This window comes from Ictalurus furcatus, chromosome 6 (genome assembly GCF_023375685.1).
Source record: "Ictalurus furcatus strain D&B chromosome 6, Billie_1.0, whole genome shotgun sequence".
Classification (NCBI taxonomy): domain Eukaryota; kingdom Metazoa; phylum Chordata; class Actinopteri; order Siluriformes; family Ictaluridae; genus Ictalurus; species Ictalurus furcatus.
This window is the reverse complement of record NC_071260.1, coordinates 29,856,822-29,881,663: the sequence shown is the minus strand read 5'-3', so window position 1 is coordinate 29,881,663 and position 24,842 is coordinate 29,856,822. Positions and strand designations below refer to the sequence as shown.

The 24,842-nt window shown below is 43.6% G+C and overlaps 1 protein-coding gene across 1 annotated transcript in view; it reads left to right on the top strand.

The window, feature by feature from the left end:
• man1a2 (mannosidase, alpha, class 1A, member 2) overlaps positions 1–24,842 on the top strand; it is an 82,885-nt gene that overhangs the window by 30,798 nt on the left and 27,245 nt on the right. The window contains exons 4-5 of the mRNA XM_053627564.1: positions 8,296–8,392; positions 23,425–23,543. Coding sequence (XP_053483539.1) covers positions 8,296–8,392; positions 23,425–23,543 — 216 coding nt within the window. The remainder of the gene's footprint in view (positions 1–8,295; positions 8,393–23,424; positions 23,544–24,842) is intronic.

Here is a 24,842-nt window from a genome sequence, read left to right as displayed (position 1 = left end):
CTACACATTGGGACTTCATGATTTTAGCATGTAGCATCACAAAGTGCATTTATAACACATGTAAGCACGTTTTACGAACTGAATATTTACACGTTCCCGTTGTAATATTAAGTCGACTTGAAGTTTTAAACATGGAGGAAACCTCTCTTCAGACTTCACCAGATCTGCTCATGTCCTTGTTGTAAGAAGACAATTTGCCAAGAGCTGTTTTAAAATTATTATTATTATTATTATTATTATTATTATTATTATTATTATTATTATTTATTGCTTTCTTGGTATTAAACGAAAACCCGTAACTTTCCTCTTCTGTATGACATACCGTATAGAGCCATAATTACGCTCGCCTACGTTTCATCAAGCCGGTCATAATTGCTGGACAGAATAATCATTCCCACAGACCTTACTGACTAAAGGAGACGTTACAGCCTGTTTACACGTTTTAAAAGCGGCACACGGGTCTGGTATAATCTCATACGTCCTGCGTTTTACATTACGGCAAGTTCACCACGTTAAATATTACTTTCATTGTACTCGACAATTACGTGAAACGTCTAGTTTTTATCGGTTCTTCCAGGATTTTTGCCACCGCAGAAATGAACGCAAAATCGAGCAAACGCCGCAGTATTCGGAGGAGCTTGCGATTTTTTTTTTTCATAATCGCAGCAGATTTGGGCCGGGACGTCATCACGACACGCTTTCAGCCAAAGCCCTCTTCGATTCACGTGCATCGAACATGAGTACAGTTTAAAAAAATAAATAAATAAAGGTCTCATTTACAGATAAACATCACTGCGAAAGGCAGCGTGAAACGGTTTAGTGTTTATTGCGATTTCGCCAATTCGAGTAGGTCTATTTGTGCAAAAAAAAACTATGATGAAGCCCTGCATGACCCTGCACCAAACAATCCATGAGTTTCTCCCTGCATTGTGCTGTGCTGCCATGGCTAAACACGATCCGTCCGATTCAGGAGTCGTTGGCAGAGAGCAGTGGAGCCAGAGCTTATAGACGCACTCCAGAAACAGCAGATCCGGCATAAAAGTTACCGGTGATGTGCTTTTTATGTCTCGGTTTGAGAAATTGTGTGGCCCATTCCTTCTGAAAGCATCGAGAATCGGTGTCCATCATCGACGACGTCGTTTAGGACCCGCAGGCGTCTGTGCTTTGCGCTCACGATGTTCTCGGAGGTGATTAAACTAAACGGAGCAGGATAATCGGAGGCTCTGCGATGTTGATCCGGGCGTGCGTGATGTTGATGGGCTGCATGTAGTACGCACTTGAATCGGTCGGCATGGCGCTGGCTTGCCGTCGGCGAGTGCTGGTGCTAGTTGCCTTTTGGATACCGTGTCCTGGATGATAGCCGTGCCTCAGATGAATAACCGAGCATATGCCTAATAGATAGCTGAAACCAGTTGTGGTACCACCTACGCAACTGCTACGGTCACGGAGCTATGAGGAACACGGAGAGGAAGAGGAAAGGATGGGTTTTATAGGACTTTTTTTTTTTAAAAAAAAAGGCTTGTATGTGTTTTTAATTACTGACAAGATTGGATTTTATTTAAACCGGTTTAGTTTGTCGCTGGTATCGAGGATGGGTGCATAAGACCATTTCAGACTCCATGAGAAACGATGATGTCTGTTGTAGTTGGTCGAATCTCCATTCAGGACTCTGGTGAAACTTGTCGGAGCCTCACTTCTCATCATCAGCCTGTCCTGTGGTTTTCTTTATGGCTGCACGTCATATTTTTATTTATTTAATTTATTATATTGTTCTCTTGATCCCAGGTGAGCGCGCACACCTGATGTGAACACATTATTCTTGGCTGTTGGGCTTTTAGACTAGTTTAGTTTTTTTGCAGGTATCATCCTGGCACCTGCAGAACCCAGCGGTAATGGATCGTCGAGGTGCCGCAAGCTGTGTGTGAGCAGCGGCGGCTGACTTCCAACTGCAGCCAGGTTTCTGGGGAGTGCAGTCACGAAGAGACGGGTGGATGTGCTCGGCTTCATACAGGGAAATGTGGAAGCTTGATCGTGTGTGTTGGATCTAAAGCTAAAGCCAGTGCTTATCTGCAGAACCTGTTTATAAAGTGTGCGCTGCAAAGTGTTAACACATTACAGCGCACTGACTGGAACACAGTCCTCACTTCCTCCTACACACCTTTGTCCTGGGCTTTCTGAAGGACTTGGGTAGCAACACTCGCCAATGCTGATCCCTTTCCAAGTGGCAGGCACTATACTTTAACTCCACGCTCTGTCTGTTGTGCTCCTGATCACCCTGCCTGCTAAAATGGCAGTTTAAAGATAATGCTTGACACTGTAACACTACATCTTGCCTCTATATCCTTTCCCCATTCTTGTCTTCTGTTTCACTTCTTTATTCAGTCGTTCCCCCCCCCATGTGCTCTGTCTCTCTCTCTCCCCATGCTCTCTCTCTGTCTCTCTCTTCCCCATGCTCTGTCTCTCTCTCCCCATGCTCTCGCTCTCTCTCTCCCCCTCTCCCTCTCCTATGCGCTGTGTCTCTCTCTCTCTCCATGTGCTCTGTCTCTCTCTCTCCCCATGCTCTCTCTCCCCCATGCTTTCTCTCTCTCTCTCCCCCATGCTTTCTCTCTCTCTCCCTACCCATGCTCTCTCTCTCTCCCCCATGCTCTCTCTCTCTCTCTCTCCCCATGCTCTCTCTCTCTCTCTCCCCATGCTCTCGCTCTCTCTCTCTCCCCCTCTCCCTCTCCTATGCGCTCTGTGTCTCTCTCCCCATGCTCTCTCTCTCTCTGTCTCTCTCTCCCCCATGCTCTCTCCCCCATGCTTTCTCTCTCTCTCTCCCCCATGCTTTCTCTCTCTCTCTCCCTACCCATTCTCTCTCTCTCTCTCCCCCATGCTTTCTCTCTCTCTCTCCCCCATGCTTTCTCTCTCTCTCCCCCATGCTTTCTCTCTCTCTCTCCCTACCCATGCTCTCTCTCTCTCTCCCCCATGCTCTCTCTCTCTCTCTCCCCCATGCACTCTCGCTCTCTCTCTCCCTACCCATGCTCTCTCTCTCCATGCGCTCTGTGTCTCTCTCCCCCATGCTCTCACTTGCGCGCTCTCTCTCTCTCTCTCTCCCCCCCATGCGCTCTGTGTCTCTCTCTCCCCATGCTCTCGCTCTGTCTCTCTCGCTCTCTCTTTCCCCCATGCTCGCTCTCTCTCTGTCTCTCTCTCTCCCAATGCGCGCTCTCTCTCTCTGTCTCTCTCTCTCCCCATGCGCGCTCTCTCTCTCTTCCCCATGCTCTCGCTTGCTTGCTCTCTCTCTCTCTCCCCCATGCTCTTGCTCTCTCTCTCCCTCTCTCTCTCTCCCTCTCTCCCATGCTCTTGCTCTCTTGCATCTCTTTCACCCTCACACCCCTTCTGTAAGATGAAAAGTAATACACAGGGATTGCATCTTTTTTCTTTTCTTCTTTCTCTCCACCTTCTCAAATTGGTGTTCTTACAGTTGAAGAGGTGTCTGGCCTCTGGTTCTGCGAGCACGCACTGATCCAACAGTGTACTACTCGATGCCTTTCTGTCATTCATGTTTAGATTTTTCTGTTTTTTTTCGACTCCTCCTTTATTCCCAATCTTCCTTCTCGATCCTCCTCCTCCTCCTCCTCCTGTCTGCTGTGCTGAGTCTTTTGAACACGCTCCAGACGGCGTGATGTGCTCTAAACGGATCTCCCGGTCACGCTCGTCTCTCGACACAGCGTAGGAAAAACCATCAGGGCGCCGAACAATGCCTTCATGTAACGTCCCTAAGAACCGTGAGGTCTTCCTGGCATCCTGGTGATAACGAGTAGACATGGAAAGGTGTCTCGATATATATTTTATAACTTCTACTGTGTAGTAAGGTACAGTATGGACATTAGTACTCCAGTTGCGAATGAGGCTGACCTTCCTAAAGCTGAGTCAGTCTGCTCACACGATCCACAGCTGAAGGACTGGATAAAACACTGTGATGGATGTGTTTATGGGCAGATTTGTGGGAGCGTCTGCAGCAAGCTGCCGGAGCTTTCGCAGGAGTAACTCGCATCTTCGGCTTCAGGATGCTTGTCGTGTCCTTTTAAGATTTAAACAGGGCCACAAGGCGAAATCTCACTGCCATAGTGTCCTTGTCCCCGAGCGGGGGACAAGCAGCACTGTCCGCTCTGAACCGCATCCGTGGTGTTTATATATTAGCTTCTTTAGCCTGTTCCTCACGGCATTTTATTTTATTTATTTATTTTTGGCAAGGGGCCTTTGTGCTCTGAAGTCAAATTTATTTTAATTAAAAAAAAAAAAAAATCATAGCATTGTGCTTCAGAACTTCACAAATCCGGTCGATTTATATATTTATTTTTATTATCGTTATAGATCCTAAGGTTTCACATCGTTTCTGGTGAATTTTACGCCGGTAACCATCGGCCTGTGCCATGTTTGTTCTTTGGACTCAAACCCGTTAGCAGGAACATCTATCACTCAGTCAGACGAACAGGCGGGCAGACACGGCTAATCTTTCTTTCCTGTTGTTTTTCCCGTCACACCCGGTATTGGCTACATCAAGAACTGATATGGACACCAGTGGTAATGTACAGGGACATACTTGACGCGTCAGTCATTGCTCTTATCGTCGGGCTTCGCTACATCCAGCATGTGGTGTTTTGCTGTTTGGGGATACTGGAGAAAACCAGCACCTGCAGTGTCAAAGACACCGGAAGCCTAGCCTCGTATTTTAGCAGTACAGTTACGGCTTTTCATTCCAGAGACGGGCTGGGTTTGAGAGGCAGTACAATTAAGGAATTGTTCAAGGAAGAGTAAAAAGGACACGCTCGGTCTCGTTCGCTTTAAACCAGCGTTCCCCCAAAGTGTGAGGTGAACCCCCATTGGGAGGTGCAAGAGTACTGCAGGGGAGGCACAGGGAGCGTTAAGGGTGAGAGCTAGATCGCATATTTTAAAGACTGAACGAAATGTAGTGGAAACCAAATGTAGAAATGATGATTAATCACAAGAGTTGTCAACACGCATTGTGAACGTTGCTTTGTTGCATGTTGAATAAACAAAGGGGCGTGATATAAGCTAGCTAGCAGGCTATCCTGTCTACACGAGAAGAACATGGATATGTTTTTGACTGGCTTTAAATGATGGGCTTAGCTTAGCTTTTCAGAGTAAAGCGAAGGGATTTGGAGTCTCTTTCTATTAATAAAGGAGGGCTTGACTGAACGTGTCAGAAAAACTGGCTTAAGCCATTGGAGAGAAGGTAAAGGGAATTGGGTTTGTAGTAAGGAGGCTTCGATAGCATTTTAAAATTATTATTATTTTGTTCTTGTCGATACTGATACTCAAATGAGTAACCCGTCGGTTACCGTGGCTTAGTGGTGATCACGTTTGCCTCTCACATCCTGAGGTTGGGGGGTTTGAATCCCACCTCCGCCCTGTGTGTGGGGATTGCATGTTCTATCCGTGCTTATGGGGGTTTCTCTGGATACTCTGGTGCCCTCCCCCAGTGCGTGGGATAGGCTCCAGGCTGCCCCGTGACCCTGTGTAGGATAAGCGGTATGGAAGACGGATGGATGTCTCCATGCTTCGCGTAGTGGCAATGAAAAGTGAACACGTGCATGTTCATGCACTTCGGCTACTAGTCTGATTTATTTCCAGCATCAGCTAGTACATTAAAGGTGCATTAGTAACCCTAGATCATGCAGGTTTGCAGTGGAGAGCTGTACAGCTGTACAAGGATGGACCGCTGAGAATCCATCCTTGTCTCTGGACATTTTTTTTTTTTCTCGCCTAACCAGCGTTGGTTGCCGCCCACGAACTCCTCGAGCTGAATTTTATGTTTAAGATGTTTCCTCAGGTTACTTGTATTGCTGTCGTTCCTCCACTCGATATTTTCACAGAGCACGTTTGACAGTCTGCTTTGCTTTGATCGTTAATTGTTGATTAAGTCTAGATTGCTGTGATTCCGTGCAGCCTGTTATCATTTAGCACGACGACGTACACTAGGCTTCCGTCACACAGTGATTTTGGTATCGGAGCATTTTTATTATTATTTTTGTTGATCGTTTTGTTTTTTTTTTTTACAAGTAGCAGCACCGGGTCGGGCCGATACTCTGTACCAGATCTCGATGCATCGATACTCCACATCAATATCGATGTATCCTTAGTTTCTAGCCTAACTTACGTACACTTGGTAAGTTGCAGCAATAATACTTCTAGCACACAGGACACACATCTACATGAAATATAGCTTTAAGTAACTTACCTTTTCTCCCTGCATTTGTAAACGATGTAGCGTTCTCAACCCTAACGTACAAGCAAACCATTGCAAATCTGTTTATTGTAGGGATAAGCGAGTCGTTATTAGCATTTTTCTTTTGTTTTTGCTAGAAAGTCGTTATTTCGGGCCGATCCTATTCTGTTTAAGCGGTCGATTATAAAGAAGCTCTGATGCGTCGAGAGTGTCGTTGAGAACTTCCTGTTGACAATACTGATCACCAGACACATGTTTCATTCCATATTGAACACTGCCGATGCTCATCGTGCAGTTGTCTTCTCGAGCTAGCCCACCATCCATTTGCATTACGTTTTACATTTACGGCATTTGGCGGACGCCCTCATCCAGAGCGACTTACTTTTATTACGTTCATTTATTCATCTGTATGATGTGCGTGTTAAGGGCAACAGTGGTAGCTTGGCAGTGCTGGGGCTTGACCTCCTGACCTTCTGATCAATAACCCAGAGCCTTTAACCACTGAGCCACCGTCCACCGTCTGTAAGGTTTTCTAACCCGCTGAAGGGAAAGAAGTTCTTTAAAAGTTTTGATAAGCTGCGGTGGTCTCTGTAAACACGCCCTCACTGAAGATCTGTGATGAAAACCAAAGTTGTCAGATATGAGGCTAGTATGAGATTCAAAGCGTACCGGTTGAGCTTAAGCAGGATGAAATGACATCATTTGACTTTCCAAAAACTAAAGATGTTCGTTTTTTTTTTTTCCCCCCCTTCTTTTCTTTTCTTGAAGCCCTTTAGGGTCTCGGTTATACCATAACGAAGACGAAACTCTATAAGTATAGTCTAGATATTGGTCTGAAATTAGATATGGTGTTTGTGACTAGAGTCTCCACAAGCTGGGTAGAGTGTAAACTGAGAAAAGTCAGACTTTCTCACATCTCAGGTTTCCGCAAGCAATTTGTTCTTACGGTGAAATGCCTCAGACCACAAGTAACTTCACATTACTGTTCCTACTCGGCAGAGTGTTTAAATCAGGAGCTGACATAATTAGCTCATCTCAGAGAAATCTGCAGGAAGACGTATATTACGTCACCACTCGTTAATGACTTACCTTTCGGCGTACCCAAATTGCGTCATGGTACTGCAGGAGCTTACGGGCTCTGAATAGTAGAAGACAATTTGATCTCTTCTGCTCAGGACGGAGGACTAGAATAAGACCAAGCACACAGGCTTCTGTGATGTTCATTCATTTTAGCGAACAGCCTTTATCAATAATATAAAAGGGAGAGTGTTCATACTGGGCAAGAGTAAAACTGCTCATATGTGTTGACCGGGAAGAAAGAAAGAAAAAAAATGCTTGTTTTGTTATAGTGTATTTATGGGTCAGGGTCTAGTCTCTGTGTGTTTGTGGGTGTGCATGGTGTATAAAGAGACAGCGTTGCATCAGTATTTGATGTCAGTGACCTGGATGTCTGGTGGTAGAAACGTGCGTTATTTTTGATGGAACGCACGGAGAAAGAAGGCACGACCGTCCGTACCGGCGCTGATGCAAAACACGGCTCCGCTTCATCCCCGCCGACCAGAAACACACCTACACACACAAGTGCAGCAGAAATCGCTCGGCTCCCTGTGGCCGATGTTCTGCAAGGAGAGAGATACTGTGTACCAAACAGAGTTATAGCCACAGCAGGGGCCGCCGGGTAAAGGACATCTTTGATTGCCGAATCTCCAACTGCGTCTTCAAAGCCTGTGTATTTCCCCTATGACCTTCTCCCTATAACGCATCACTACACATTACCGAAAAGCCCCACGTTCAATCAGCTGCTTTAAATGTTAACCGTTGCATGAAATGAGAGAAGCTCATACGGGGCCAGCTTTATCTGAGAGTGTGAAAGGATATGAAACGAGTGTCACAGAGGATCAAGGTCCTGCGTCATCTCATTATTCTACTGTGGGGTTTTTTTTTTTTTTTTTTTTTTAAACACCCTGGTTGGGACATCTTATTGTATTTGTATGTCAGACTGAGCTGAGACACTGCTTTATATTCACGAGGCTTACTAACCCCCTCTTGTATTTGTGGCTCACTAGATGATGAAGCACGCGTGGGACAGCTACAGGCAGTACGGCTGGGGACACAACGAGCTCAAACCCATTGCCAAGAAAGGACATTCCACGAATATATTTGGTAAGTGAGCTCCACCCGGCTCCCCTTTTACTTTAAAACATGCTGCGCCCACAAATTTGTCCCCTCATTTGCATGTAAATAGCTCTGTTCAAAGTGAAAAGCGATGCCTATGCAAACCTATTAGCGCACTTTTCTAGACAACGATTTCTGAGTCTGGAAACGATAACGACGTAAGACGCATACACAAACGCCCAGTCCAGAGCGCTCCAGCTGTTCTCCTAGATAACGATGTACTGGTTAAAGTTAATGCGTGTGCGTGCGTGTGTGTGTGTGTTTTGGAAATATTTAAATCTGGCTGCTTGTTTGCTCTCAGTCATCCTATGGTAAATGGCGTGGAAGGGAAAACGGATGCAGCGAATAGGAGAAGAGGAAGGCGAGAATAATACTGAAAATGAAAGTGTTGTAGTTCTCACAGCTCACTTTCATAATTAATGAGCTTCTCTGTCAATATCTCGCATGCCTGTGTGCGCATGGTTTATATATATATATATATATATATATATATATATATATATATATATATATATATATATATATATATATATATATAAAAAACATATATAAAATGTGTGTGTGTATCTTGGCCCCGCCCCCAAAAGGATAGGAATAAACAATTTAGTTAGATAGGGACTAAAGCTTTTATTTAAAAACCTAAAAGTACCCAAAACATTTCCTTTGTGGTGCTGGGGTTAAGGTTCTGGTTAGATTTAGGTATAGACATACCTCTAGCATTGATTAGCTACATTAATAATTATGGCAATGGAAGACTATCCTCACCAGGATAGTAAGACGAACGTGTCCGTGTGTGTCGACAGAACATTCGTGAATAGTAGCCAGTAACATCTCGATCAATACGTATAGAGATATATTTCCTACTCTGTAATACCAGTAAAACCCGTAATCGTCCCGTTATAATCCGAGAAACGCCCCAGAATGAATATTTATACGCCTTTGTTCCAGCGTTTATTCGCGTCTGTTGCCTGCCGATTAAAAATAGCAAAGGCGCAGAGTATTATTGGAGTTAAAAAAAGATTTCACAGTATGGGTCTGACAAGCTTGTCAGGATGAGGCCTCAGCTTAGAGATGACTGTTTGTAAGATTTTCTACACAGGGTTGAACTGTGACTGGCAGAGAAAAGCTGATGTTCAGCTTCACGTTGAGACATTTTCGGCGTAGGTAAAATCCTTTCACCTATTGCCACTCCGGGAAACTGGAAACTGCTGAGCTGTACATGCGGTGTTGACGGCACACAGAGCGACTCAGAGTGGTTTGTTTACTGGTAATGTACTCCCATGGGAGCCTGCAGTCAGATTTCATAGATTAGCCCACTACACAAACACAGCCAGCTACATTTCAAAACACTGATATCTCTCTCTCTCTCTCTCTCTCTCTCTCTCTCTCTCTCTCTCTCTCTCTCTCTCTCTCTCTGTGTGTGTGTGTGTGTGTGTGTGTGTGTGTGTGTGTGTGTGTAATATAAATACACACACAGGTGCATCTAAAAACATATCGTGGAAAATGATTATGGCTTACAGCTCACGGAGATCAAAAATCCAGTATCTCAAAATATTACAATAAAGAATTTATAATACAGAAACGTCGACCTGAGAAGACTCTAATCAGCGAATTAACTCAAAACACCTGCGAAGATTTCCTGAGCCTTTAATCTCTCGGTCTGGTTCAGTACACAATACGTGCATTTCATTTGGAAATCAAGGTCCCAGAGTCTGGAGGAAGAGTGGAGAGGAACAGAATCCGAGTTGCTTGAAGTCCAGTGTGAAGTTTCCACAGTCAGTGATGATTTGAGGTGCCGTGTCATCTGCTGGTGTCGGTCCAGTGTGTTTTGTCAAGTCGAGAGTCGATGCAGCGTCTACCAGGAGATTTTAGAGAACTTCATGCTTCCATCTGATGACAAGCTTTATGGAGATGCTGATTTCCTTTTCCAGCAGGACTCGGCACCTGCCCACAGTGCCAAAACTTCTAGTAACTGGTTTGCTGACCGTGGTGTTACTGTGCTCGATTGTCCAGCCGACTCGCCTGACCCGAACCCCATAGAGAATCTCCGAGAGACACCAGACCCGACAGTACAGACGAGCTGAACGCCGCTTCGGTTCATACTTGCTAATACGAGTTTTTATTATCCCTTCTCATTGTTTTCAGATAAAGTGGAGAATCTACTTCCAGATGAGTGTCAGCATCAATGTGGTTCTTGCCCTGCATAACAAAGCATCAGTCGTGCACACAGAGAGAGCTTCTACGTCACTATTAAGCTGTCCTGGAGAGGGAGGGCTGTGTGTTTATTTAGGAACGCTGTAGAATGACGGTCCCGATCGGCATAAGGAGCTCCTCTGAGTGAACCGTGATTGATTTGTTGGTGTTGGGAAGAGCTGCAGATCACTGCCAGAGTGCAAAGGCCTGTATGACCATGAAAATATATTGCTTGGAAGACCGCGAGAGAGAGAAGAGCAAGATGAATGAGTGAAAAGGATCAGTAGGTGAAAAGGTCAGGGCAGTGATGTGGACGAGGAAACTGGAGAACGAGGAAAGGCTCTGACGATATCTCGTCCCACTTCTTCCCATAACCGCGTCCTCGCTTTCATTTGCTTCATTCAGTTTTAATATCTCGGAACTCATTTGCATAATTCCTATCCATCCCTTTAGTATTCTTCACGAAATCTCCAATTACTCATGCTTTTCTTTGCTTCTAGTGAAATTGCGTTCCCTAGGTGGTTAATATTTTCTTAATGAGCCGTGTGATTTCTCTTGTTCATTCTGTCTCACTGTAGACAACACGGGCAAAGAGGCAGTGGTTCATGACACGTAACTGTGTGTGTGTGTGTGTGTGTGTGTGTGTGTGTGTGTGTGTGTGTGCACGGTAAGTGTCCCATACTGTGTCGTTAATGGTGTAATGACAGCTTATATGTGAGACGGACCGTATTGTCCTTAGCTTCATGTTGCGACACAGAGGAGCAGAACCGGTACATCCTATAAATGGTGTGATTTGAAAAGTTATTGACCTTTAAGCTAGTCGTAGAAATTCGAAGGCGCAGTTACGAATGTCAACGTCTGCTGGATTGTTTGTTTGTTTGTTTATTTGATATAGCGGATATTTTACATTATATTCTAATACTTTAAGCGTCATGAAAGGAAATTGGCTTCTGGTTTTACAGTGTGGTAATTTCAGTTAAATAGCATAGATTGGGTTGAGGATTTAAAGGGCTATTAAAGACTACGGCTGTTAAAGATTTAAGGCATTATATATATTTTATTTTGTAGATTAACATCCATCACCCAGTGTCTAGACTGTAGAATAGGATGGGTCTAAGAAAAAGAGCAGAAATGATTCAACTGTCTGAAATATTAGGTAATCGTGTTAATTGTACTTCTGAAATTAAAAGCATGGGGGGAGGGGGGTAAATTAATAGTGGTGTGACCGTTTATTTATACATAGTCATGTGAAAAAAAAAATAAATAAGTACACCCCATGGAAATTGTTTTGAGACATTTGACCAAGCAAACATTTGATCCTCTTTGAAACCGTGCCTGTGAATAAAGTGGATCCAATCTATCAAATGACACATAAAATCGACATCACCTTCAAATCCATAAGGTTAGAGTCAGGTGTTCGGGACTGGGTGCCAGTGATCAGGACCTGTTTAGGCAGTGCAGATGGTTTCGAGTATTTCTCACTATAACCACGAATATGGAAAGAGCTCAATAACAAAAATGCAGAATAAAAACTGTAAAATAGCTCGCAAAACAAATGAGATCGCTTTAGAAAAATATGGCGCACAGCGTGAACGTTCACTCCTGCGTGAAAGTCTGCTTTCAAAGTGTTTGTATTATAATTGTTGGGAAAACAAACAGTAATGTTTTTACTGCTCGGGTAGACCAGATATTCAGTCATAAAATACTATTTCCAAATGCTTTTTTTAAATTTGTGTGTGTGTGTGTGTGTGTGTGTGTGTGTGTGTGTGTATATGCATGTATGTATGTGTGTGTGTATATATGTGTGTGTGTGTGTGTATGTGTATATATATGTATGTGTGTGTGTGTATATATATGTGTGTGTGTGTGTATATGTATATATGTGTGTGTGTATGTATGTATGTGTGTGTGTGTGTGTGTGTGTGTGTGTATATATGTATATATATGTGTGTGTGTGTGTGTGTGTGTGTGTATAAATAAAGGGTGGCCATTTGAGACCTTTTGTCTCAAAACTCCATCTGGCCTTCCGCACAGGCAGTAATGATGCTGAAGCAGTTGGCCGTGTTGTGCTACGAGAGCGGTTTGGCCCAGTGGAATATCTCGTGTCTCCAGGGAGATGGAGGGAACTCTAGAGTGTTTCATGGCGTGTATGAATAATACAGCACGTAATTCTTCTGGATGCGTGTTCTCAAGTGTATGCTTTTGCACCAATTAGCAATGCAAAAACTTAGCAGTTTGTGAAATGGAGAACCTCATCGCTCTGGAGGTGCTGAGCTGCCGTATTGCATTCTCACTAAGTACAGTCGTGGTCTTAAGATAATATCCTGCTCTTCAAAATGAGACCACACAACCCAATTTGCCAGCCTATTTCATTTCTCCTCAGGAGCGTGTGTGTGTGTGTGTGTGGACCAAGTGTCGAAAAACTAACCGGTCATTAAATAAGCAAAAGTATATCCAGCATTTCTGATATGAATCTGCACTATTCACAAATGATCAAACTTTAACCCTTGTGCGTCCTTATGGACATTAATGTCTTTTTCGTTTTTGTTTTTTAATCATTTTGTCTGTGTGAACGCAAACCGCATAAATTCTGCAAAAGGTGTGTGTTTTTATGGGAATTTTAATATTTCACCCTCATTTGTTTTCATAAATCGTCGTTAAAATTCTGAAAATGAATGAATGTTTGGTAATTATGATCAGAACTGATGTTGGTAAAAAAAAAAAAAAAAAAATTAATCCAAGTCAGTGAAAGTGGGGAAAAAAAAATTCATATATATTATTTCTTTGACAGTTTTTTGACTTGGATTCCCATCATTTTCACATCGTTTTCTCAAACTCACTTTGTAAACCGAGACATTCTCTGTGCTTCTGTAAAAATAAATAAATAACTAATAAAATAAAAATCAAAATGAATAAAATTGATGAAACAAAATGGAACCCATCACATCTGATGAGCAGATTATTATATGGTGTGATCCCAGACATGTTTAGCCACTTGGCAGGTTTTAGGTATGTACATGTTATACTGTTTTCAGCAAATTTGACTACTATGAACTAAATCACTGAGAGAGAGAAAAAAAAAAAAAAAAGTTGATTGAAACTCGATACTCAATCCCACTCGTGTCTCCCTGTGTCAAGGACATTATGCTGTGCATGCACTTGCCCACAGATGACTTGGAGCTTGGTTCTGAAATTGTTTATATATTCTAGTTCGGGGGATTATTGTGTTTAGACATCTAGTCAACTTTTATTTGAGAATTCATAAACTTTAAAAAAAAAAAAAAAAAAAAAAAAAAAAAACAATCCAATGTGTAAGAGTTGATTGAAGCACGTTGTGGTGCCTTGAAATGAAAATGTAGTCAGGTTTGTCCACCAGTGACTCCCACATCCAGTTTAGGGTATGTGTGTTTGGAAGCCCTGATTTGCAGCGGTTTATTTATCTGTTGCTCTGTAATTAAATGTGGTTTAGGTGTATTGTCAGATTTGAAGAACTGACTGCAAGTAGCAGAAAAGGAAAACTCAACTGAGATCCATGTTTTCTTTCATGACCCTGTTTTCCTGTCCCATTCACATACAGGTTTAAACAAGGGGACAGTGTCCAATAAGCTTTCATGAAAGTGTTGATCCTAGACCGTGTGTTTTGTTTGTTTCATAGTTAATGGTCCTTTCTCATCTCTGTCTCCCATCCTGTCATTCAGTCCTGCCCACAGCATCATTTCTCTCAGTGTCCTGTCCTGTCCCTTTGTCCTGCCCCAACATCCTGTCTCTGTGTCCTGTCCTCTTCCTCAGTGTCCTGTCCTGTCCCTTAGTCCTTCCCCAACATCCTGTCTCTCAGTGTCCCGTCCTGTCCCTCAGTCCTGCCCCAGCATCATTTCCCTCAGTGTCCCCTCCTGTCTCTCAGTGTCCTGTTCCTCAGTGTCCTGTCCTGTCCTGTTCCTTAGTCCTTCCCCAACATCCTGTCTCTGTGTCCCCTCCTGTCCCTGTCCCCTCCTGTCCCTCAGTGTTCCCTCCTATCCCTTAGTCCACAGTCCTGGGCGGCTGTGGCTCAGGTTGTAAAGCGGGTTGTCCACTATTCGTAGGGTTGGCGGTTCGATTCCCGGCCCACGTGACTCCATGTACCGAAGTGTTCTTGGGCGAGACGCTGAACCCCAAGTTGCTCCCGATGGCAAGTTACCACATTGCACGGCAGCTCTGCTACCATTGGTGTGTGAGTGTGAATGGGTGAATGAGAACCAGTGTAAAGCGCTTTGGATAAAAGCGCTATATAAGTGCAGTCCATTTAATCCCCCCCAACATCCTGTCTCTCACTGTCCCATCCTGCCTCAACATCCTGTCCCTCAGTGTCCCATCCTGTCCCTTAGTCCTGCCCCAACATCCTGTCTCAGTGTCCTGTCCTGCCCCAACATCCTGTCCCTCCGTGTCCCATCCTGTCCCTTAGTCCTGCCCCAACATCCTGTCTCAGTGTCCTGTCCTGCCCCAACATCCTGTCCCTCCGTGTCCCATCCTGTCTCTTAGTCCTGCCCCAACATCCTGTCCCTCAGTGTCCCGTCCTGTCTCTTAGTCCTGCCCCAACATCCTGTCCCTCAGTGTCCCATCCTGCCTCAACATCCTGTCCCTCAGTGTCCCGTCATGTCCCTTAGTCCTGCCCCAACATCCTGTCCCTCAGTGTCCCGTCATGTCCCTTAGTCCTGCCCCAACATCCTGTCCCTCAGTGTCCCGTCATGTCCCTTAGTCCTGCCCCAACATCCTGTCCCTCAGTGTCCCGTCATGTCCCTTAGTCCTGCCTCAACATCCTGTCCCTCAGTGTCCCGTCATGTCCCTTAGTCCTGCCTCAACATCCTGTCCTTCAGTGTCCCGTCATGTCCCTTAGTCCTGCCCCAACATCCTGTCCCTTAGTCCTGCCTTAACATCCTGTCCTTCAGTGTCCCGTCATGTCCCTTAGTCCTGCCCCAACATCCTGTCCCTTAGTCCTGCCTTAACATCCTGTCCTTCAGTGTCCCGTCATGTCCCTTAGTCCTGCCCCAACATCCTGTCCCTTAGTCCTGCCCCAACATCCTGTCCCTTAGTCCTGCCCCAACATCCTGTCCCTCAGTGTCCCGTCCTGCCCCAACATCCTGTCCCTCAGTGTCCCGTCATGTCCCTTAGTCCTGCCTCAACATCCTGTCCCTCAGTGTCCCGTCATGTCCCTTAGTCCTGCCTCAACATCCTGTCCCTCAGTGTCCCGTCATGTCCCTTAGTCCTGCCTCAACATCCTGTCCCTCAGTGTCCCGTCATGTCCCTTAGTCCTGCCTTAACATCCTGTCCCTCAGTGTCCCGTCATGTCCCTTAGTCCTGCCCCAACATCCTGTCCCTTAGTCCTGCCCCAACATCCTGTCCCTTAGTCCTGCCCCAACATCCTGTCCCTCAGTGTCCCGTCCTGTCTCTTAGTCCTGCCTCAACATCCTGTCCCTCAGTGTCCTGTCCTGTCCTTTACTCCTGCCCCAACATCCTGTCTCAGTGTCCCGTCCTGCCTCAACATCCTGTCCCTCAGTGTCACATCCTGTCTTTTAGTCCTGCCTCAACATCCTGTCCCTCAGTGTCCCATCATGTCCCTTAGTCCTGCCCCCAACATTCTGTCCCTCAGTGTCTTGTCTTGTCCTGTCCTGCTCCTCAGTGTCCTTTCTGGTCCCTCAGTCCTGTCCCCAGCATCCTTTCTCTTTGTGTCTCATCCTGTCCTTCAGTGTCCTGTCCAGACCCTCAGTTCTGCTCCCAACATCCTGTTCCTCACTCCTATCTCAGTTTTTTGTTTTGTTCCTCAGTGTCCCTTCCCTCAGTCATGCCCCTTAGTGTCGTGTCCCTCAGTTCCCTGTCCCTCAGTGACCTGTTCCTCAGTGTCCCTTCTCCCATAATTTTATTAAAGTGCCGCACCTCTGTGGTTTATCAAAATGCTAAGCAATACATCAGCGTGTCATAGCTCAGTAAAAGTGTTCTGAAGCCACTTCCATATCTGGCAGCAAGTTTGGAGGACAGCGTGCAGGGAATGAGGAAGGAAGGCAGATGATGGAGGGGAATTGGTCAACTATGGCTTTTGTGCTCGATAAAATGCAGGCAGCTCAGATAACCTTTTTTTTTTTTTTTTCTTCAAATCTCCTCACAGGATTTATTTATAAAGGAGTCTGTTGGCTGCTAGCAAGCTAAGTGTGTTTTATACCTACACGTGAGGGAGTGTATGTGAGAATGAATGTTATTTAGAGTGTGAAATGGAGTAATATATTCACACGCACGCGGTATTTGAATGGTTTACATCTTTATTCTCCTCTTCTTTTATTCTCTTCTCTCCATTCCCCTCCCCTGCCCCTCACGTACTCCACCCGCTCTCACGTACACACACTCATGCATCTCAGTTTTGCGGTTTACACTCGAGTGAGTTTGCAATTTTCTCTTGAATAGATAAGTAATGGCTTAGACTGAATGAAATGGCCTTAAAATACAGTGAAGGAAACGCAGCTGAAAGCTTTTTCAGTCTGGCTGTAGAAGTGGCCTTAAAATGTTCACTGCACCTCAAGGCTGGTATGTATATATGTTTATATATGTTTATATATGTGTATATATATACACAAACACACATGCATACATGCATATATCCAAGCGATTACATTTTTTTTGTGTGCAAATTTTATTGTGTGACCTTAAAATGTTTTCATCCAATAATCTGAGTGTCCATGGCACTGAAGCTTGAAATTAATGTTTGGTTTTCATTTCAAGGCTGTCGGAAAAGTTAACTGGCTTTTGAGAAAAGCGCCCTTACCTCTCCTCAGAACGTCTCCAGTCCTTATGATGTCCAAGATGTAATAACCCAAAAACGCATGCATTTTAAAGAACTTCATTTTACAATGGCCGGCTTGTCGTAATCGTGTCGCTTTAGACGTCTGATCAGCCTGCCTCGTCCACTCCTTAGACGCCGCGCGTGGCTACACAGCCACTAGCTATTTCTATGAAGTGCTCTTCGGAGCTCCTTTCATTTTTCCCCGTACGTCACTCGAGTGTTTTGCGTCCTGCTCTAGAGCTGATTTGTGTGAACCAAAGATCACAGTGCAGAAATAAACTGGATGTCTTAAGCTATATGGAAAAGAGACTACCCTGCGGTTAGCACGCCTGGTGGGAGGTCTGTGATGTAGGTTGAACTGTGGCTGATATTTTAATTACCTGAGGTTTTTACGTTGTTGGGTTTTTTCCTGTGTTTAGTATAAGACAAGCATTTGCCGCTTTTATACTTTTAAGCTTTGATGATATGTCCAAATACCCTTTCAGATGAATTTTTTTTTTTTTTTTTTTTTTTTTTTTTACTAGATTGAATAAAATCCTACCTCTTCATGGACTACTTAAATTATCACTTTGTTAAAAAAAAATTGTAAGAAATCTTGTGTTTTCTGTGTGTGTGTGTGTGTGTGTGTGTGTGTGTGTGTGTGTGTGTTTCTTACTATCTTACCCAACAGAGTTTTTTCCTCTTAGTCCATGTCCTAGTGAACCAGGATCAGGATTTATTGATCGAGACTTCATAGCACATCTGTTAGTCACTCTGGAGAAGGGTGTCTATTTAGACATTACTCTTGTTGTTCTCAGTTCTACACACACACACACACACACACACACACACACACACACACACAGAGAGAACAAATTGTAAGTGTGGAAATGACTGTAGTTTTTGTTTTGTTTCATTCATTCTTTTAAAAAAAAAAAAAACAATTGGCCAAAGGTGCTCCCACATCTGGTAAGACAGGTATGGTAGCCATGACCCAAACTGCGTACTTGCCTACTGTGTTATTAATATTATCAATCAGCCTCTTACAGTATGTTTTCATGGACAACAATAATCTGATATGAACCCGATTAAGACGAGACTCCGATTAAGAAACTATCCTGTAAACGGCGATTATTGAGGACCTTAATCCGACTAAAGTCATACTCGAAGTAAGCACAAATGGAATTAAGACGTGTGGAGTATTCCTGTTTTTAGTCGACGTGCGTTACAGACATGTACACACCTTAATCACACTATTAACGTCGTGTGGGAGTTTTCACCGCATTGTGCGACAGGACACGTACACACACGGCAGCGCTCAACCGTTTGTCAGCAAACGAGAGCGCACGGCTGCGTCCCAAACCGCGTACGTACTTACTATATAGTAGGGGAAATACACGTATTAAGGTAAGTACGCGGTTTGGGACGCAGCCCACGGCTTCAAGCAGTCGTCTTTTTGCACGTATAGCAAGACAAATAACTTACTGCACTTGAAGCTTTCGTAAAAAAATAAAAAATAAAACCCCCAAAACTGTATACGGTCCCATAACGAAGACCAACTGTATGTCGATACGTGAAATTCTGGAGGGAACGTCGGACGGCGTGGCGCGGGGACGTAATGACGCGTGCCGTTAATCTATGTTCTATAACGTAAAAACCTGAACATGAAAGGAGTATTCTAAACGCAATTCATGTAAACCCCTTAATCAGGATATTGTCTTATTCAGAATAAGGTCAATAATTAGATTGCTGCTGTCCATGTAAACGTTGTCTCAGTCTCTCAGGATGGCAGTGAGCGAAAGCACACTGATGTTTCGGCTTGGAGTTAATAACACAAAGGCACGCCCGTTTTTTCACCTTTGTTTGCTACACAAACTCCTCATCTTTGTGAAGACCCTCTATTGACTTAAGTCATATGAATGTAGCTCATTAATCTTCTGTCTTTACCAAAACTCTAACCTCAGCAGGGTTTTCCCTACCATCAAAAGGGCTGGCTTCATCTCAAATGGAAAGCTAAACTAGCAACAGGAATGACCTGTTTCAAAGCGGGCTGTTTCAAACCACAATCGAGAGCGTCCCAAAAGAAGCGCAGGGCGTATTTGAAAACCCGGTCTACTACATAGGATTATTATGTAAAGCAAAAGGACCTTGCGTGTGAACACAGCCTTAAGTAGCTCTCTTCTCCAAACACTTGCGGGTTGTGCGCATTTCCCACCACTGTCCCTGACCAAAATAGTGACAGATACTGCGTTTACATGGACAGCAGTAATCTAATTATTGACCTTAATCTGAGTAAGACAATAATGTGATTAAGGTGTTTACATGAGTCGCTTTTAGAATACTCCTGTCATGTTCCCGTTTTACATGTTATAGAACATAATTAGATTAACAGCCCGCGTCATTACGTCACCGCGCCACGCCGTCCGACGTCCCTCCAGAATTTCACGTATCAACATACAGTTCGTCTTCGTTATGGTACCGTATACAGTTTTTGGTGTTTTTATTTATTTATTTTTTTTAACGAACACTTTAAGTGCAGTTAATTATTTGTCATGTTATACGTGCTAATACACAACTGCTAGAAGCGGTGGGCGTGTCCCAAATCACGTACTTACCGTCTATATAGTAGCCGAGATGCATGTATTTTTCCCCACTACAGGCCTGTAGTAGGAAAGTATGCGATTTGGAACACAGCCGAACTCTCTTGTTCGCCGTAAAACGTAAAACTGCCGTGTGTGATCGTGTCCTGTCGCAAAACGCGGTGAAAACTCCCACACGACGTTCATAATGTGATTAAGGTGTTTACATGTCACTACTACACGTCCATAATGCGACTGAAACAGGAGTACTCCGCCTGTCTTAATTCGATTACTGCTTACTTCGATTATGATCTTAATTAGATTAAGGTAAGTAAAAATTGCTGTTTACATGCTAGTTTCTTAATTAGAGTACGGTCTTAATCTGATTGAGTGGATTATTGTTGTCCATGTAAACGACAGTTATGTGGTGCGAGATGCCTTGCCTGCCTACAAAATTTGCATATTTCATTTTTTTGTGAAATAAATTGTAGCATGTTTTGCACTTACTTGTGAATTGATTGACAAACCCCCCCCCCCCCCCCCCCCCCCCGCAACCTTGGTAAACCCTGCTCAGTAACTAGAACAAAATATTTTTGCTCTTTCAGAGAAGAGCTTTAACCTCAGTTGTTTTATGAGGCTATTTGACACTAACCCATCGTTGTGTGTGTGAGCACATTTGGTCCTTTATTGGTCCTAAGAAAGGCTTAAATGCTTACACACGCACTGCATGAGTGCTGCATGGACTGAGGCAGCGGCTGACGTTACTCCCCAAATACCCACGTCGAATTTGAATTGGCTTATTTGGATTAAGATAACAAATGATTGAGCTGGTGAGACTGTAAAACGTAACACAAAGAAAAATGAGAAGATAAATGAGATTTTATATTCAGTTATGACCTGACTGAAAGGCAAAGGTGTGTAACAGAATGTTGTGTGTTGGGGTCCTGTTAGGAATAACAGAAGGGTTTGCAGAGCTGAGAGGCTGGGGCTGCTGGGTATTTTTAGAGTGATTTAGAGCCTCTGTCAATAATGATAATAACCCTGCAGTTCCCACATAATTGGAGGGAGAGAGAGGGAGAGAGAGGGAGAGGCCTGCCACACTGCTGCTTTCAACACCTAACATTGCTGCAAAATTTCAGGTTACAGCATCATGACTCTTCTAGTCATCTGCTGGGGTTCTAATCCTGTGTTAACGCATCCTGGGAATATTTGTCGGCCTGATAGAAGTGTGTACTGTCTAAAGTAATAATACCTATCCCTTCATATCTAGAACATTTATCATAGTACCGATGAACCGTTTACTACTTACTACATGTTGTACAGAATGAATCAGCAGGAAGTACACGCTAAAAACGAGTTAAATGTTCATTTAACATTCGTTTTTGATGGGGGGGGGCGGGGGGAGCGACGAACATTTACTTGTAGAATAACTTGTTCTGGATGTGACTGTGTGTGAAATATGATATTGAATTGTATAATATTGGAATATTTGAGAGAGATGTATTAATTCGATTTGTAAAGTAGAGACTGTTCTAGCTTTTATAAGCATTAAGGAAGGTACTGAAGGACCGAATTGTGTTGGTAATGTAATGCAATCAAAATATTAAAAAACAAAGATGTCGGCATCAAAAATGTTTAGGTCAGATGATAATACCAACATGGCGGATGTGGTACGTCCGGATTTTATTCATACTGCACACGTATACCGGTTAGTACGTACTAGTGATGCACCGAAAGGAAAATTCTGGACCGAAACCGAAAATGAATCTTATTCTTTATCTTGTTGTTGTTGTTGTTGTTGTTATTTTGCGGTCTTGACCCCAAACAACATACCCCCTTCCCTAATACCCCCCTCTACTGTATCTCCAAGATCTCCAACTCAGGATGTCCAGTCTGATCCACAAAGGGCCGGAGCGAGTGCAGGTTTCCATTCCACTCAAACAGGACCCATATCTGACTCCGCCTGTTTAATCAGTTGATCCTGGCTTTCAATAGACTCGGGTGTGGCCTCCGCTTGGTTGGAATGAAAACCTTTTAATACCTTAAGTAAACGTAACACGAGGATTAATCTTTATACTTTGTAACTTTGGGTGAAGTCCAACAACAAAACGCATGGTATTTTGGGCAGGAACTGTGCTCTGATTGATTACAGTGTCAGTGAGGACAGCTGTATGTAATGTGTAATGTGCTGTGTGCTCTCACCTTCTTGACTAGTTTGATTGTGTAAGAGAGGAGTGAAGAGTGATGTAGCTGTTGGTAGTGCTGTTGAAAAGACTAATGTAGTAGTGTCAGTAGTGGTGTTTTTGTACTGTTCCGTCTCAAAAACGCCAAAGGTTATGAGAGTAGTGTTACTGTTGGAACGATGTATAACATGATCATGTTCATAACCAGTTTAGCTTTCTGTGCTCTTGCTCTACAGATTACATTTTGCACAGAATGCAACAGTAAGAGTTCTCCCTGAAGAATGAACATACAGTATTATTATTATTATTATTATTATTATTATTATTGCAGTAGTGGCAGAAATTCACTGGCTTTCTGTTCGATGTTTATTTGGGCATGAAGATGTTCCACAGTGATGTGAATGTGAAGATCATCACACATGAGATTTGTTTCTCTTCCTAGAACAAAACACAAAAGAGGCGACGAGGCCGCTTTTAGTCCGCACGCTCCGAAACAGCGGAAGACGTACGTCGAGCATCCTGACTTAAAAAGCCGTTTAAAGCAGTCGTATCTTCCCGTTTTAGCATTTCTATAGTTTTATATTTGTTACTGTACGCTCTGACTGCATTTGTGAACATGCAAAAGGTCCATGCTTTTACCCCTTTCATAATCACTGATTTTATCTTTTTTACTTCGTTATTCGAATTTTTACTTTGAAGAAAACAAATAATTCTATAAAAGTAATCAATGCTTTTATTTGATCTACTTTCCACTTTTTTTTTTCCTCGTGCTGGTTCTTATTTGCCTTGTAAAGCAGTTTGAACTATATAAATATAATATAAATGAAGTTTTTCTTTTTCTTAAATTTTTTTCTTTATTTTTTCATTTTTTTTCTTTTTTCGTTTTTATTTTTTCTTTTCTTCTTTCTTTTTCTTCTTCTTAATCTTATTGTTGTTGTTGTTGTTGTTTTAAGGTCTTGACCCCAAAGAACATTAACCCCCCCCCCCACCCAGGGGGGTGTCCAGTCTCATCCACAAGGGGAAGGTGTGGGAGCAGGTTTCCATTCCAGTCAAACAAGATCCATACCTGATACCACCTGTTTAATCAGTTTATCCTGGCTTTCTATAGACTCAGGTGTGGCCTCTGCTTGGTTGGAATGAAAACCTTTTCCAGACCGGCCCTTTCCGGATAAGATCGGACACCCCTGTTCTAAGGATATTTGACGTTTTGCTTTTTGACCATCAGTGTTTTGGTAGAAGTTGTGGTATGTAATAACACGTATCTGTGCACTGTGTCTGCAGGTAATTCCCAGCTGGGGGCCTCGATAGTAGACGCCCTGGACACACTCTACATAATGGGCCTCCACGACGAGTTTAAAGATGGTCAGGAGTGGATCGAAAAGAACCTGGACTTCAGTGTGGTGAGCGACCGCACGTCTACTTTTTCACGGCTGAATATAAAGTCGTTCAGCCATTCAGTTCAAAAAGAACTTGTCTTCACGAGAGATCATCGAAATATCAAGGGTACTGCTTAGAACTATTCAGCTCCCTTGCTGACCTGCGATAAACTGCTTATCTCGAGTACGCACGTCTGTTTTGCGTTCCCTTCTGCCTGTTGGCACAGCACGCGCTTCATTTGGTAAACATGCCACACGGTGGAATTCTTTGTATGGAAACAAAGTGGGCGGGAAGGATAGTATCTAGTGCTCTGAAGAAGAACCTTTTTAGGAGAGAGTGAGTATTAGCAGGAACTAATAGACGTAAAGGAGTTAGGGAACGAAGTCATGCCAGAAAGCAGCTCCACAGACCCACAGATTTATCACTGGGTTATGTAATACGGCCGGGACGGAGCTGTACAGGTTAGATCCGGGCACGAGTGAAGGACAGGACTCTTGGGGAAATAAACACGTCTGGCATGAGATCTTTCTCTCCGTCTGTGAGTTCTGGCACTCACGGCTGAGTGACAGCCGGAGCCTCTCGCTCTTGGGCTGTGTAACCCTTAGAACCCTTCCCTATTTTGAGCGCTTTTCAGTGCCTTTATTACTAGGCTTTGAACGTTTCAATCACTGCAGGACTTCTAAATGCCGTATCGTTTTATCATTCAAACCACAAAGCAACCATTAACATGCCGGGTAGTCAACTTAATCAACTTGTTTAAGGCACACCGTATACGCAACTAATTACCCATGACACACACACTGCTTAAGTATGTTTTCGAGCTCTTTATTTAGATTTAATGTTGGGATGATGTCCCACAGAAGTGCCTTCAATCCGATTTGTATTCTGCCACAGGTTCTCTTTTATTAAATCATTAAAACGAATGAAGTATTGAGCTTTTCTTATCCTTGTAGAACGTTCAGATGTTCAGGCTGTTATTTAATAAAAAAATAAAAAAATAAAAATCAATAGTTGCAGCCCCAGTATAATCTCAAAGAGCTGATCTGGCCTAGATAAGTATTGTGCTCATGTTTACACTCTATCCACGTGTTATTAGAGCTGAAAGCTGATTTATCAGCTTGTGCAAGAGTCACTGCACGGTGATGGTCATTGTTAGCGTGCTTATTCTCATTTTTCTGTGCATGTATTCCTCTGTCTGGTAGTGTTGTGGTGATGAATGAGGCTGCATCCCATCACAATTAATTGTGAAAACTCGCCCGAAAAGCTGAACTAATAGACTCGGATTTAACGACTCGTACGGTGTACGAGTTTATCCTCTTCAA